We start from the raw sequence: 14,756 nt of genomic DNA on the forward strand, positions 1-14,756 counted from the left end.
GCTTTGAAGAAGCCATTAAAACATGTTTAGAGCAAAAAGGTGAATTGGTTTTGCCATTCAGGGATGTTTGGTTCTATTTCTCATTTTCTTCCACATTTTTTTATGAAGAGATTTTTATTCTGAATGCAGCTCAGTGATACACAGCAACTTCTTACTTTAATGCATATATGTAGACGCAGCATGTAATTGCATCTAAATTAGCTTTTAATCTCTTTAAAAGCATCACAAAGACCAGCTGTGGTTAAAAAGAACAGACTCCCTACGTTAGATCAAGCAGAGCTCGCTCACAGAATAAACTCTTTAGGTCTGTTTCTTTTCTTCTCACTCATGCTTAACTCATAATTCATCTTTCCTCTTTTTGTTTTTTTAAAACGATCAGCAGTCCAATTTCCAAGAAGAGAATGTTAAAGTTACACACAATACAGAGTTGGAATCGTCTCAGTGGTGGAGTGTTTGGCATGATCATAGGTTTTGGAATTTTTTTTGTGTATATGCGTGTGTCCGCTGCTTTGCCAGACTCGCATCCTGTGGTTTCCTGCAGCCCCGGCATCTCGGCCAATCCCAGCGCCCGTCCCATTCACAACCTGAAACCCGACCCGCCCACATATGTCAGAATACATTTTTCTCATGTAAAGGGGCAGAGAGGGGGAATAAAAGGAAAGACAAAAGGGGAATTCAGATCTCTTCCAAAGAGACATTTTGTTACTGTACATTTCCATCTGAATATCAGTTTCATCTGGGAGGTGTGGTGTGCCAGACTGTCCCTCTGTTTCCCTTTATTTGTAGTTGAATATGAACCAGCATCTTTTCTTTTCCTCCTGAGCTTCTTTGCTTCACCACGGTCTGTTTTCTGTCTTAGCACCTCAGCAATGCACCAAAAGGATAGTTTGTGTTCATTGTGTGACGTTATTTTCTGCTTCATCCTCCTCCTTTATTGGCTCGAATAAGACAATATAATAAATAATATCATCCAATTTTACAATGAAGGATCAATCCAATAAAACTGAATAAAATTAATTAAAATTTAAATAATTATCAAAAAAGGAATATCCAGTGTTTTTGCTGGTAACGTTTGTCAGCTGTCAATAGAGGGCGAAAAAAATCAAACCCATAAATTATGATAAGTAGCAGGTCAATAGATTGAATCCAAGGTCATAGAAAAATATTCAAAGTAAGACAGTGTTTTAGACACAACACAACCAATAAAGCAAAGGAAAAGACGAGAGCTGCAGAAATGGAAACTCCAGCTGCATCATGTTATTGTGTGTCCCCCTCCTGCCAAACTCTTTGCATTACTTTTGGTGCAGTCCACCTCCTCTACCCTCCCACCACCACCCCCAGATTTTTATTGCTTCTATTTGCTTTTGTTTTCTGGACTTCCCTAGCAAATCAATGTTTACAGCCTGAGTGGCCATATTTTAGCAGACAGATACTCCTCTGCCATTCTCCCTCACCGTGTCTCCTCTTCCTCAGTGCTGCCCATGCAGAGCAATAGAATCAGTTCAATTCCCATTATTAGTGCCGTTTAGCTCTGCATCACACAAGCATTACCGCCCAACATGGACCATAGCCATGTGTGTGAACACCAGCTGGGACCTCGGGCACTTCACTGTATGAACACTGCATATGGTATGTTGGCATTGTAGTCAACACTATAACAAACCATGAGTCACTCTTTACACAACAAGCAGAAAAAACAAAGTAGGATGTCATAGTAGATTTAAATTACATTTAGTAAATAACACAGTTTAAGAGTTACACCCACAATCTAGTGGAGTCGATGGCCATCAGCAGCTCTGAGAATGTACTACTATTGTACTAATGCTAACATGCTGGCTCACAAACATTTGATATAATATGTCAAATGCAACTGAATTGGACTTGAAACAGCATCATTTACACCGTGTTTTAGCTTCAATGTCATCCTTATCATCCTCCTAGTTACTGCTGCAGAGTCAGGAAGTCACCAAAGCTGTTAGAAATGTAAACCTGATGGTGGCACTAAATGAAACGGGGAACATCTAGAACTGAATGTCTGCAAGATGTTATGTACCAAGTGAGAACATTAACCTGCCAGTGGTGCTGAAGTCAAGTGACCAAGGAAGACAGTATTTATATCTGAGTGTTTGTGAAAGCTTGATGGAATTTAAGGGCTGTTGCACCTCGGTGGAGGTGTGCGCTCTGAGTGGCATTTCTGGTTTTCACTGTTAAAATTCATCTTGTGGGGAAAATTAATGTGTCTACAGTAATAGTTGTAGAAATATAAGAATCAAAACCAGAAATATAAACCTCATGGTGTAGCTAGATGAAAAGTCGGGCTCACCAATAGTTCAATAAAGGGGAACAACATCTGGGAACCATGAACATCAGTACATTATGTTCCAATCCATCAAGTCATATGTGGACCATGAGTCTTTCCCAAATGTAATAGTAATGCATCCAGTAGCTGTAAAAGTAAACACAATTTTCAACCTGATGGTGTTGCTAGATGACAAGTTACGCATCAACAAAGACGATAGGATTCATTCTCTGCAGGATCATTTCTCAGCAATCCATCTGATGGTTTGATTCAGTGTGAAACCACAGATCCAGTTCAGCCCCACATTGTGATCCCAGGAGCCACGCTGCTAAAAATTGCAGCACTGCCCACACAGAGCAGAAAAAGACACATATGGTGGCCAGACTGTATGAACACTCAACTATATTACTCACGAGTGAGTCATGTTTTCCTCTGGCATCGTATAGACTCTACTCCTTTACACTTTCTTTCTCTGAGAGTATTGTGTGTTGCATAATCACATTTTCTGACCCGTCTCCTTATCTCCCATCTCCCTTTTTTTCTCCCTCCTTCGTCATTAATGTCATCCGTATGTCAGAGCTGCACGGCAGCCTCGTTGGTCAGTAATCCGATTGCAGTGATCTGATTGGAGTTTTAATGGAAGATGTTGCTTGTGCATTTGGAGCTTCACACACTGCTGCACACATCGTTCGGAGATAGAAAATTATGTATTTACGGGGTTGCAGTGAGCTTTATCTGCTTTCAGACTCGTGTTTCGCTGAATGTGATACCTGAAGAGGTGGAGCGTCAACCTGCGAGTCACTGAATATTTTTTGATTGGGTCAGTCAGGGTTGAGAACAGCTGGTTTCCGTTTTGCAAACAATTCCATCTGACATCTATGCCTCACGTTAATCCACTCACACGCATAAAGGTTCAGTGTGTAGAGTTTAGTGGTGAGGTTGCATGTTCCAGCTGAATACCCCTCACTTCACTGCCTCCTTCCAAACATGAAAAATACCTGTGGAAGCCTTACATTTTCATGAGAACTCAAAAGGTGTTTAGTTTGTCCAGTTTGGAGGACTTTAAAAAACATGACCATAGAGAGGACCCACTCCCAGTGTAAATATAAAGTGTTTAAATGTAAAGGGCTCATTGTAGGGTAAAGACAGAACAATTTAGATGAAACACTCTAGTGAAAACTTCATCCCTTTCACCTAAATCTTACACACTGGACCTTTAACGTCCCACAAACACTTAGATGGATGTTGTGTGTTAATTCCTTTGCAAAAGCAACAAGCTTTTTCCAAACTCTAGTACTGAGTGTCTGCTTTATTCATGTTTAACAGTCAAGTTAATGAGCATGCTGTGGTTAGGAGAATGGGCATTTTGCACTTTGTTGTCCAGTGAATTTGGAAAGATTACAAAATTAAAATTACAAAATACATGAAATAATTTACAGACTGATTTTCAGCTGCGAAACCTGGTAACATCGAAAAAGATGGAAGCTTTTGTCAAATCTCTTGAGTCCAAGTTGTCTGTGTGCAAGTTTTTCACATCATATCATTTATGTCATTAATCTGCTGTGTGTTTGACTGTTCATTAGATTTGAGGTGGAAACTGTCGGTGCTCTTCTCGGCCCTGTCCATTTCTCTCATAGAGATTTTTGCATCTCTATGGGACTAACTTGGTTAAACAAAGGCTAATAATGATAATGATGACAATTATATTACTGAGCTCTTTCTGTGCTGCAGAGACCACTAGTATTTGTCTAAACTTCTGAAATGCCTTTGCTTCTCTGGTGTCTGTATTGATTTTCATGTGACGTTTATTAGGCATAAAGGAGGATCAGCAGAGAAAAACCTGGCACACCAAGCATGTGTATTTTTAGGCTGGACCGACCGCTGACTGAGTCGGGAAGTTACACCATCAGTCAGCCAAATGTCACGTAGAATAGAATGCCTTTACTGTCGTTGCACAGCTGCACAGTGAATTTTAGCGTGTGTCCCTGAGTGTTGCATACAATATACATAATATGACATGTAACAGAATCTTTAAGCAGATTTGGCACAAATGTATATGATTTGCACATTAAGCCTACAATAAAAGAAAAGACAGAAATGGGTTTGAATAACAAATACACATATATGAGGAGGAAGTGTACTGACAGTGGGGTCGGCTGGTTGAATTTAGTTTTCCCTTTGGCCATTGCTCTTTCAACATGAATTGGCTGTCATCAGGTGGTGTTTTTAAGTGTTTTTTAAGCTTGCCAACATGGAGCCTTTGTCACTAGATTTACTTTTCAGAGTCTTTAGCAAGTTTAAAAATTGATGTAGCAACAAATGTGACTTTTTGCACAAACCTGGAGTGTGGCCAGTATTATGTTATGAGCAGGAGGTCAAGCCTGCCCTCAGCAATGTAGAGCTTGAAACAAAAACATTTTTTCTGTTAGGTCCGTTTGTAGAAAAATGACCTAAAGAAATGGTTCTGTGTTGCTTGCAGCCCACTCATCTCAGTGTCCCCAGCTTGGATCTGTATTTTGGATATTACACATTGCAGGTGCCCAGTTGGAAATGTTAAAGATTTTCACATAGTGGTTGTATTGAGCTCAAACCAGCGAGATCACTGGTGTTCGCTTTTAAATTTAGTTTTGTTTCCTTTTAGAAATGTTCAGATACCATTTTTCCCCTCCCAGAAAACTGAGTCTGATACCAGCTGATGCTAAGTACCAGTCCAAAACCAGTGCAATTTAAAAAAAAAATTTAAAAAAAAAAAAGCTTCCTAACTCTGTATGGAAGTTTTGATTACTATCATTTTTTATGGCCTGGCTCAGTTTAACCCTTTGAAAAACAAATGCATACAGATAATGAATGTCATAGATCCTCTATCATCTAGACTGTTACAACTGAAGAACACAAATACACAAATCTAAGAATAAACAGTATTGACATTTAACTTTGCTCTGACTAACTATAAACTGCTGGAAATCACTACTTCCTCGCTGCTGTAAAACGGTACTTGCCAGTGGCATCAGAGCACAACTGCTGTTTTTAAGGAGGCAAAGAAGAAGCGACTGCAGGGAAAAGAAAATTGTTTAGGTGAAACTAATATACTTTAAAGTCGTGGTATCAGATTGGAAAAACAGATTTGTATACTCGCTGATGCTCGCATGTTTTGGCAGAATCGCAGGCATTTCCTATGCGGGTATCGGAACATCTCTAATATCTTTAAATGGCTCCTCTGTAGTCTAACTGTTGCCTCTCTTTGGTACAGGTGCGAGGACCCACGCCTGCTCATCCTCTTCCTCATCTAACCATCCCTCATTTTCCCTTACAATCCGCACACACAAACTGAACCCTCAGAATAAACACCCGGGCAGCAGCTGCCTTAGACCCACAACTCGTGCTTCCCATCGCCCCCTCATCCCCCATCCCCCCCCCCCCCTCATCGTTTGCTGCACCAACCTGCCTCTCCCTCGGAGCATGGGAGGCTCTCTACCACTGCCTAAGCTCCCTCTTCTCCTCCTCCTCCTTCTCTTCCTTCTCTCTGCCCCTTCTCCTCCCTCTATGTGAGTATTACTCATGACAACCAGCATGCGGAACCAGTGTGTGTCACAAGCATGGGACTGGGCATGTGGTGGGTGAACAGTGTGGGTGATTTTGGCTCATGTGTGGCTCTCACTAGTGATTCCTCTGCTAATGGCTGCATAATAGCCTCCCATTTACATGCGGATGTGGTTCTGCAAATTCATAACCACATTAGCATGGAGGTAATCAGTGAGTCACGCATGTGTGGAGCACAGTACAGCGCTGTCTGTGTTTTGGACTGTGAGCACTTGTTTTGCATCTCACACTTTTCAGCAGGAGAGATGAAATGTTCTTGTCAGGATTTGGTATTTTGTCAGCAAAGGCTCAGGCTGAATAGTAAAACTGTCAGAGCAGCGGCAGAGAAGTATGTCTTCATATTCCTGTCTTACACTCACTGTGTTATGGCTGCGTTTGTGTCGCGTTTTCGTTTGGTGTTTTTTTCTTTCTATGCATGTTTTCTTTTCCTGAATTTTACCAAATCACCATCTTCCAGATAATAGGCCATGTGACATCAGAGGTCTCACATATTCTGCTATTGCATGACAACAGAAAGGCACAATAGAGAAACAAAACCATTTGTTTTTGTGGCTGGTAATAACTGTAAACAAATAGTATCTAAATGAAAAGTTATTAGAATTCTATTTTATTAACCAGCAGAAAAATAAACCGGAAAGTCAAATATGTAACATGTTGATCATGTAAAAAGTATATTGTGTATTTTGTGGCTTTTGATGTTGCTCTTATTCTCTGATGCCCTCCAGCCACAATTAAACACACCACAGATAAGAAACCTGTTTATCTCAGACTGTATATAAAGATGGATGTCATGGCTGCAGTGAAGGCCATAAATGTTTTAGGTAGACTTTCATCACACTAGTTCTCCCAGCGCTCATTTTTCAGTTAGGTTTTGATTAGATATTTGATGCTGATTGACAGCTGAGACTGACTCACGATTGGTGGAACCCGTGTATCGGCGAGACCGATACATGTATAATATGGCAGCGTTCGTGTTCAGGATATTTTGGCTTCATTTCTGGAGAGAGGGAAGAAGCAGAGACGTGTCATCCAGCTTTACATACAGCCTGTGTTTCATCTGCATTACCCACAAAATGATAATCTTACTTTGAGAAAAAACCTCACTGTGTTAAGTCCCTGCAAGTTATTTTAAGTTCATGCAGAACTGAAAGCAGGTGGAATATGTAGATATTATTCTTTAGCCATAAAATGCAATATCATTTTATGAGAGCTGCCGTAAGTGGGCCGACTTGAACAGGCTCATAATGATCTTTTAGTTGAAGAGCGGGTGTTGCACTGCACTTGTGTTATAATGAGCACTGGAGGATTTGAGTCCTTTTCACTGACAACTGTGTGATCCCAGGAATATTCTACAGCAATGTGTTTGAAGTGGAATTAACTCTGCTTTTTAAGAAGAGTGGGAATTTCAAGTTCTGTGGTCTGTAACTTAACATCAACATTTTAAAGTGTTCTAATGCCTCAAATATTAAACAGTTTAAAAGATCGTAGTCAAAGAAAATCAAATGTTGCACTTAAAGCTCAAAATACCATTTCTGTTTTTGGTCTTTGCCACAGAGACGCTGTACATATTGATTATTGTCAGAACTCGCACAAATACGATATGAATTATTAAATTGACCTTTATTTCTGTTAGTCCGTCCTTGTTTGATTTATAGATTTGCCAGATTGAATTTCCAAATTAAGCAGATTGGAAAAGTCGGGCCAGAGGGGGGGGGGAAGAAAACAGTGGCTGAGATGCAGGTATAGGCTGAATGACTCCACACTACATCAAGATGAATGGAGAGATGTAAAGAGAGAGGGAGACATGGTGCAGGAAGGAAGAAGAGGGGCGTCAGTGTGACAGAAAGGAGTGCTGAGTCAAAGTTATGATAATGAGTCTGAGAAAGAAGGAAAGGAAGACGGCTGCTTCTTGATCCAGATGTAAATGAATCCCCACACCTGCCAAAAAAACTGCACATGAAACCACAGAAGAATCAAGCGTTTAACTGTTATAATCCATAAAAACACTATTACCCCAGAGGAGAAAACAAGAGATATATCAGTATATTTTAAATGAAAGGGTTTTAGTTTGATTCAGAACAGTCAGCTACTGCATTATTATTATTTTGTTATAAACTTCCTGAAATCAAACAATTAAATTAAATATGTAAATTTGCATTTCCAGCCTGCTCTCTCATACAAAACCAGCACTTCTTTCAGGCCTGTGTCACAGTGTTGCTTTGAGCTAAAGGCTAATGTCAGCATACTAGCATCTTTGATATTTTTATTTCTGTTTTAGCATGCTAATGTTTGCTAATTGGCACCACACATTAAATTCAGCTGAATGGAATTGGTGTTCCACGTAATTGTTTATTTCTAATGTGCATATTTAAAAGGATCCATTCAATATTTAAGTTCACTCAGAGCCATGGACTGTGTATAAAGATGAACGAAAAGTGAAGCCAAGGCGTTCCAATCCCCACCTGGTGGCTGGCTGCAGTATAGAACATAAATCCCTCCATGTCCCAAATTGTTTATTTGACGTTTGTGGTGTAGATGCTCTGGTGTAAATTTGATTCTCTGCTCATGGTGGCTTTGCTTGCTGGCGTTCTCCATCTTCATGGCGATACAACATAAGATTACTGACAAGTCATGTGGGCATGCAATAGATCAAGATGATGGTGATCGCCCTCTGCTGGATCACTTCAGTCTGACACGTTTCAAGACTATCATTTGATTCGTTCGATTGAATGTTTGAATTTTTAATAAAATGTGACAGCCCTGTCTCCATGTTAATGGTTTGAACATGGGCCATAGGTTCTCATCATACTGTCTGTGCTAATTTCTCAGTTTTTTTTGTTTTATTTAGTTATTTGATGTTATGAACATGGTCATGATTGACAACTGAGACTACCTTGTAGTTGCTCAAGAGTTTTTATCAGTGGGAACTTGCGACCATGGCTCCCTTCACAAACGTGCAAGATGGCAGAGTTCATTTCCAGGATATTCAATACGGCATCATTTTTGGATAGTGGGAGGAAGTAGAGACTTGTCATCCATCTTTATCCACAACCTGTGCTCAGAACCCACAAAGTTTGAAGACTCATGCTCCAGGCGTGTGTGTGTATTACATTTCATGGCATTCCTTTTGATAAGTGATCCTGACCGACACAAAGAGCCATGCCACCAGCCTGGCTCATAAAAACTAATGATACCACTTGTCACACAGGAGCCAGTGGAGGTCATGACCTTTATCCTATAGTGCTGCATTTGGCATTTGTTAGGATAGGAAATGGCAGATAATTATGTCTGCTGATGGTTTCCCTGCAGCATAACAACAAGTCTGTCATTGCTACAGATGTCAACACCGTCCTTGCACAGAAGCGGCGACGGTAAATAAATCAGCAGCTCACATAAGTTCATTACGGTGACCAGGATTCAACCACAGACCAGGATTTCACAGGGGAACAAAGTTAGCGGCCACCAGTTAAAACAGATGGGAGGAGTCAGGGAGGAAGTGAGGCTTGTTAGTGCGTCTGGTGTCAGGACTCATTTTCCGAGAGAATGATTGTGAGGCTGTGTGCACTGGTGCTTGTCATGGGGTTATTGTGGTGCTATCAGAGAGACTGCAATGTAGCTATTTCTGGTGTGCGAGTCTGAGGGTAAAGCCTTCAGCTCTTTCCTCGCTCCCCCACCATCTTTCTGCCCCTGTCCCTCTATATTTTCCGCAGAGGAGCTGTGGCGTGTAGATAAGTCTCTAGACAGCTGAAACAACAGGGAGCCTGCAGAGAGAGTGTTACTGTCTTGTCTAGTACCAGCCTGCGAATGCTCAGGTTAATGGGGTATAATGTGACTGACGGAGGGGAACACTGGCTTCAGGCTTATTGTCATACTCCTTTTTCCCCTCTTTATTCAAGAAAGTGATCTTACAGTTTGAGAGCATGGCAATCTGAGAGTCTTTTAAACTAAAACACCACAAAAGACATGAAGACAAAAATCAGCAAAACCAGAAAAACTCAGCATGTTGATCAATCAGACTTCACTAACCAGTGCGTCTCTTCTCTTTGTTGCAGGTGTAAACAGACGATCCCCAAACTTGACCCTCCACCACCCTCCCTGAACCGTAAGCGGGCCAGCAGAACTCTGTCCCCTGGGTCAGAAGTCACAGCTGCGCCCACGCCCGAAGAGATCTCTGCTAACGATGGGGCCCCGAGCCGTAGCAGCAGCCTCTCATTCCCGGATATCACCCCCAGCTCCCTGTCTTCTGCTGACTTCCATTCCCTCAGCAACGGGGATAGCAGCTCTTGCTCGACCAGCGAAGACTCGGGGGTTCGCTCCGAGACCAAGTCCCTGCTGTCGCCTCTGCGCGATGACGATGACCTGTTTGGGGACCGCGGGACATTTTTGACAGCGTCCAGCGGCTGTGACAGTCCCCTGGAGGAGAGAAGCGAAGCAGTTCTCTCCTCCGAGTTGTACCCTGCTGAGCACCACGTCCTTGCCTCACACTATGAGCAACCACTGCCCTTCTCTCCTGCGGATGATACCTGCCTTCACATCAGTTTCTCTGAGGACGAGCTATTGGAGAACAACCAGGAAGACCCTAACGTCCCCCAGCGGAGTTAGAACAGGCTGACATTCCCCTGAAGACCTCATCACTATGTTCTTCAATCAGCTTTTAATGCAGTACTTTACTGTCAGACCCTCTTGTGTTTGCACTGGGCTCCATTTCAGGACCTTTAATTATTCTGTCCACTTGTGACACAGTACAGACATAGCATTAATAATCAAGTGTATAAATGAAATTAGCCATTGGACAGATTTAGTATTTTTGTAATGAAATTAATCCTCTAATTTACTTTTTAGTAACTAGAATGTTGAGCAGAAAACATGTAGCAACTCTTGCACTGTAAGCCCTGTGGTATACTTGCTTTTTAACAACGCATACGCAACTGGCTGCTTCTTGAACGTTATTGTTCACCTACTTGCTCTAGGTACAACGCGTGTTACTGGAGGATTCCAGTAGAGGGCACACAACCGAACTCAAAGATTATAGAGCACTCTGCTCAAATCAATCTTCCAGATTTGCCTGCTACCGACGCAGAATAAGCAAGGCAGCCATGGTGCGTACGCAAAGTTTTAACGTGTATCTCCGGCCTTAGTCTCACATCATTTACCGTAAGACGATAAGGGAATGCATTTTATTTTTGCTAGTAGTTGACGTTAAAACATTACCTTGTATGATGCTTCGCTGTGGTGCAAACTGATGTGGAGAGTTTCACAGTGATGATGGTGATCTTGGGAGGAGCCTTGTTTTCTGAAAAGCACCTGATTAGATGATTGGTGGAAAGAAAAGAACAAGGAAGTCAGAAAAGTGAAAAAGGCGAGAATGAGGGCATAGTTTGGGTTTATGCACGTCCACTTGTGGGTGTGCAGTAGGTTTTTGTTTTGTCAGAGTTGAGTTGGTTCTAGCATGTGCAACTTGTATTTTTGGTTTTGTCAGACTTTAGAAGAGTTAGCCAAAGGGAATGTGTATTCTGTGTTATTGACTCTGTATGTAGCACGATGGCATTCCTTCAAAACAAAGGGATTTGTCGTTGAACGAAAACGATTTTAGGTTTGCGAAACAGAGGACGAAAGCAAACCCTCAGAGAGCTATCGGCCTTGAAAGCTTTGAATTGCACCTCCCTGAGCAGGGAGTCAGTTATAAAACGAAGCCTCGGACTCAGTGGGAGGATAATTGGGGAATCACATCAGGCCTTGGAGAATGACAGTGTGGCAGATGGATTTTTATCTTTTCTTTCTCCAGAACGACAAGAAAATCTGTTGCTCTTAAAGCTCTCAAGACAAATTACTATGACATTGCTGCTGCACATGGAGTTTATATTTAAATTTTTTCTTTACCTAAATGTTGGGAACATTGTTTTGACTATATTGTTGTAAATTAATATAGAGCTGCAACAGATAATCCATTAATCAATAAGTAGGTCATACTAAAAAAACTAATTTGGTAATAAACCATTTTCTCTTCAATCAAAAATATTAACTATTACCAGGTTCCAGCTTCTCCAATATGATAATTTGCTTTTTGTATGTTGGAGTTTCCAACAGTCAATGTTGTCACTGATGAATGTAGAAAAATGTCACATGCATTTTTCTCTATTTTTTGTCAATTTATAAATCCAACAATTAGTAAATCAAGAAAATGACTTAGACTAATCAATAATGAATATAGCCCTATATCAATATGTTGGCCTATTTATACAAACAACTGTCATTTTTCTGAAGAGATGAAAACAGGAAAATGAAACGATAAACTGATCGGTCAGTCAACAGAAACAGTTCTGTTGATTCACTCCATCTCAAATGTAAATATTTGCTGAATATTTTAAAATCTAAACATATGTAGGCTTTCTTTTATAGATGTGATACATCGGTGGGTAAAATGATACCAAAATAACCAGGTAAACTAGCAATGAAAATAATGTATCGACATCCTGGCTTTTATAGCTAAGATTCCCGTTTTTAGCTTGTGCAGCAAGAGTCTACTGCACTGTTTAATAATGTTGAATTCAATTTAACGCACAGTTTTAACCTGTGACAGATAGAAGTGACAATTAATGAACGCCAGAGGAAATGCAGCTGAGGTGAGAAGAGGGGCCATGTTACGGTGCAGGTGTAAAATTGCCACAGTCGAATTTACACCCGGAAATGAGGCTTTTCTCAACATCACTTCAAGCAGGGAGATAAAAAAGCAATAACACATGAAAGAAAAATGAATAAAGAGGAATAGCTGAAGAACTCCAGTACTTAGCTGTGTTTTTTTATGCACAACACATCTTCATTCATATGATTTGTCTTTGTTTTTTCCTGCTGAAATTACCTGTCATCACATGTTTTTTTTTTTACCTGCCGCCTCATGTAAAATGTAATATCTCATCACCGCAGCATTGCAAACAATTTTATCCACCGACCAAGTTCTGGCTTCAAACTGTAAAGCCTTCACATATAGTATTCAAATGGGGGCAGCAGAGGAAATCCTAACATGCAGTTCACAGCTGGATTCAAAGCACAGCCACAGGCCCATTAAAAAAAAAAAAAAAAAAAAAAAAAAAAAAGAGCTGCTTTTCTTTTCATCTCTGTGGTTTGAACGGGAACAAGAATAGTCTGTGTGCTCTCTTCCTCTGCCCTCTTACCCTCTACATTAATCATTTCTCCTTATATTCACATTTGGCATTAACAATTCAAAACTCTTTTGCACACATGTGATATTTTCTGTCACTTTCTCTGATGTTGTGCTCCCGAGGAGGTGAACCGTTTCTGTGGTTTACCTCGAACCAGCAGAGCCTCGCCTCTGCAGTTTGTAGCTGGAGCACGGACAAATGACTGACAGGCTTAATGTGTTCACAGCCTCAGTGAAATGCAGTAATGAGAACTCTGAGGTGAAATCCTTTAGCTCGGAGGTGTTAAAGCTTTTATTTCCTTCTCAGGAGTGCAAACGCCACCTGAGCTACAGGCTAAAACAAGAGAATTGGCGAGATGTGTGGCGTGTTTTATTTGTGGCACAGGATCTCACCACCCACATGCCCTCTCTCAACTTAGAATTCCCCAACCGGACAATTAATAATGTAGTATGTCTGTTTGGCTCCTAGAAAGAAGAAGCTGCTCCCTCCACTTTTCTTCTTTCTCTCCAGAGAGGTGGCCTCCATCTGAGTGATCCTCCTCTCTGGAGATGGTCTCTGCTCAATACCGGTTCAATACCAGACGGTCTGATCTGACTTGATCCAATCACTGTGACACCTGCACAGAGCCACAGCTTGAAGACTGTTAACCTGGACTCTGTGGCTTTACATAGCAGCTTAGAGTCTGATGGCGGTCGTCCTTTATGTGGCCGTTAATGCGAATAGTCTTTGGAGAGAGGCTGTCAGTGATCAAAGCTCCGTGCATGAAGCGGCTGATCAAACTGGCACAAGTCACATCACTCGTCTTTCCATTTTAACAACTGCCAGTGGAAAAGATGAGGCACAAGCTTTGAAATGCGTACTAGAGTTTTATTATCATTATCATGAGTTTTATTATCATGTTGACATGAAATGGCTAAGATAGGATGGCTGTTTTGAATGGATGGTTGGATTAAGTGTCACTTAGTCATGTTCAATAATGAACTGAATTACCAGAATGTTTTCACAAAAAATTGTCTTTCTCTGTCAGGATTTTTAATGGGTAGTACAGTTGTAGAGAATTTAGTGTCTTAACTCAAGACCCTAGTAAGTATGCAACATGTAGTAATATCAAACACTGTATACAAAGATGGACGACGCGTCTCCATTTCCTCCCACTATCCACAAAGGAAGCCAAAATATCCCAGACACAAACCCAGCCATCTTGCTCAACAGGGGATGAAGCTGTTTTAACAAGGTCCCTGGTTTTAAATGAAATTTGTCACCAACCGTTCCAGATTTGCATCTTCAGTTAAAAGTATTAACATAAATCTCAGGTGTGTTCGATTCTAATTTCCATGTCAGCATGCTTAATTTTGAAAATGGTAAACATTCCTCCTGCCAGTGTTCACTATTGCTATTGTGAGCTAACATGTACAGTATGTGTATGCGCCTATATAAATATGGATGATGCATCTCACTTATTCCTATTGTTCAAAATTTGAGCTAAAATATCTTGGGTGTGGCTGCTGCCATCTTTTGTCGCCATAATGACACAAACCATCTTGCCATTGATATGTACTTTTAATATTGTTTGGCCACTGTCTCATCCACTAACATGGAGGATGTGGGATTTTTGACCTACACACCATACAGTCAAGAGATTTTGGCTTCATTTTATGGGAGCTGTTAAGTGGTCCATTTTTATATCCAGACTTTTG

The 14,756-nt window shown here is 40.9% G+C and overlaps 1 protein-coding gene across 7 annotated transcripts in view; it reads left to right on the forward strand.

Moving 5' to 3' along the window:
- Window positions 1-12,676, forward strand: part of LOC109626415 (carboxyl-terminal PDZ ligand of neuronal nitric oxide synthase protein) — a 53,302-nt gene extending 40,626 nt beyond the window's left edge. For 5 of the 7 annotated variants that reach the window (XM_020082354.2, XM_020082356.2, XM_069513191.1 and 2 more), the window contains one exon: window positions 9,952-12,676. In XM_020082354.2, the coding sequence (XP_019937913.2) occupies window positions 9,952-10,501 (550 nt within the window). In that variant the 3' untranslated portion in view covers window positions 10,502-12,676. Of the gene's footprint in view, window positions 1-5,549; window positions 5,845-9,951 lie in introns of all 7 variants that reach the window. The other 2 variants (XR_011239069.1, XR_002202533.2) reach the window with 2 other exon arrangements.
- Window positions 12,677-14,756: the final 2,080 nt, after the last annotated feature.

This window comes from Paralichthys olivaceus, chromosome 18 (assembly GCF_024713975.1).
Source record: "Paralichthys olivaceus isolate ysfri-2021 chromosome 18, ASM2471397v2, whole genome shotgun sequence".
Lineage (NCBI taxonomy): Eukaryota > Metazoa > Chordata > Actinopteri > Pleuronectiformes > Paralichthyidae > Paralichthys > Paralichthys olivaceus.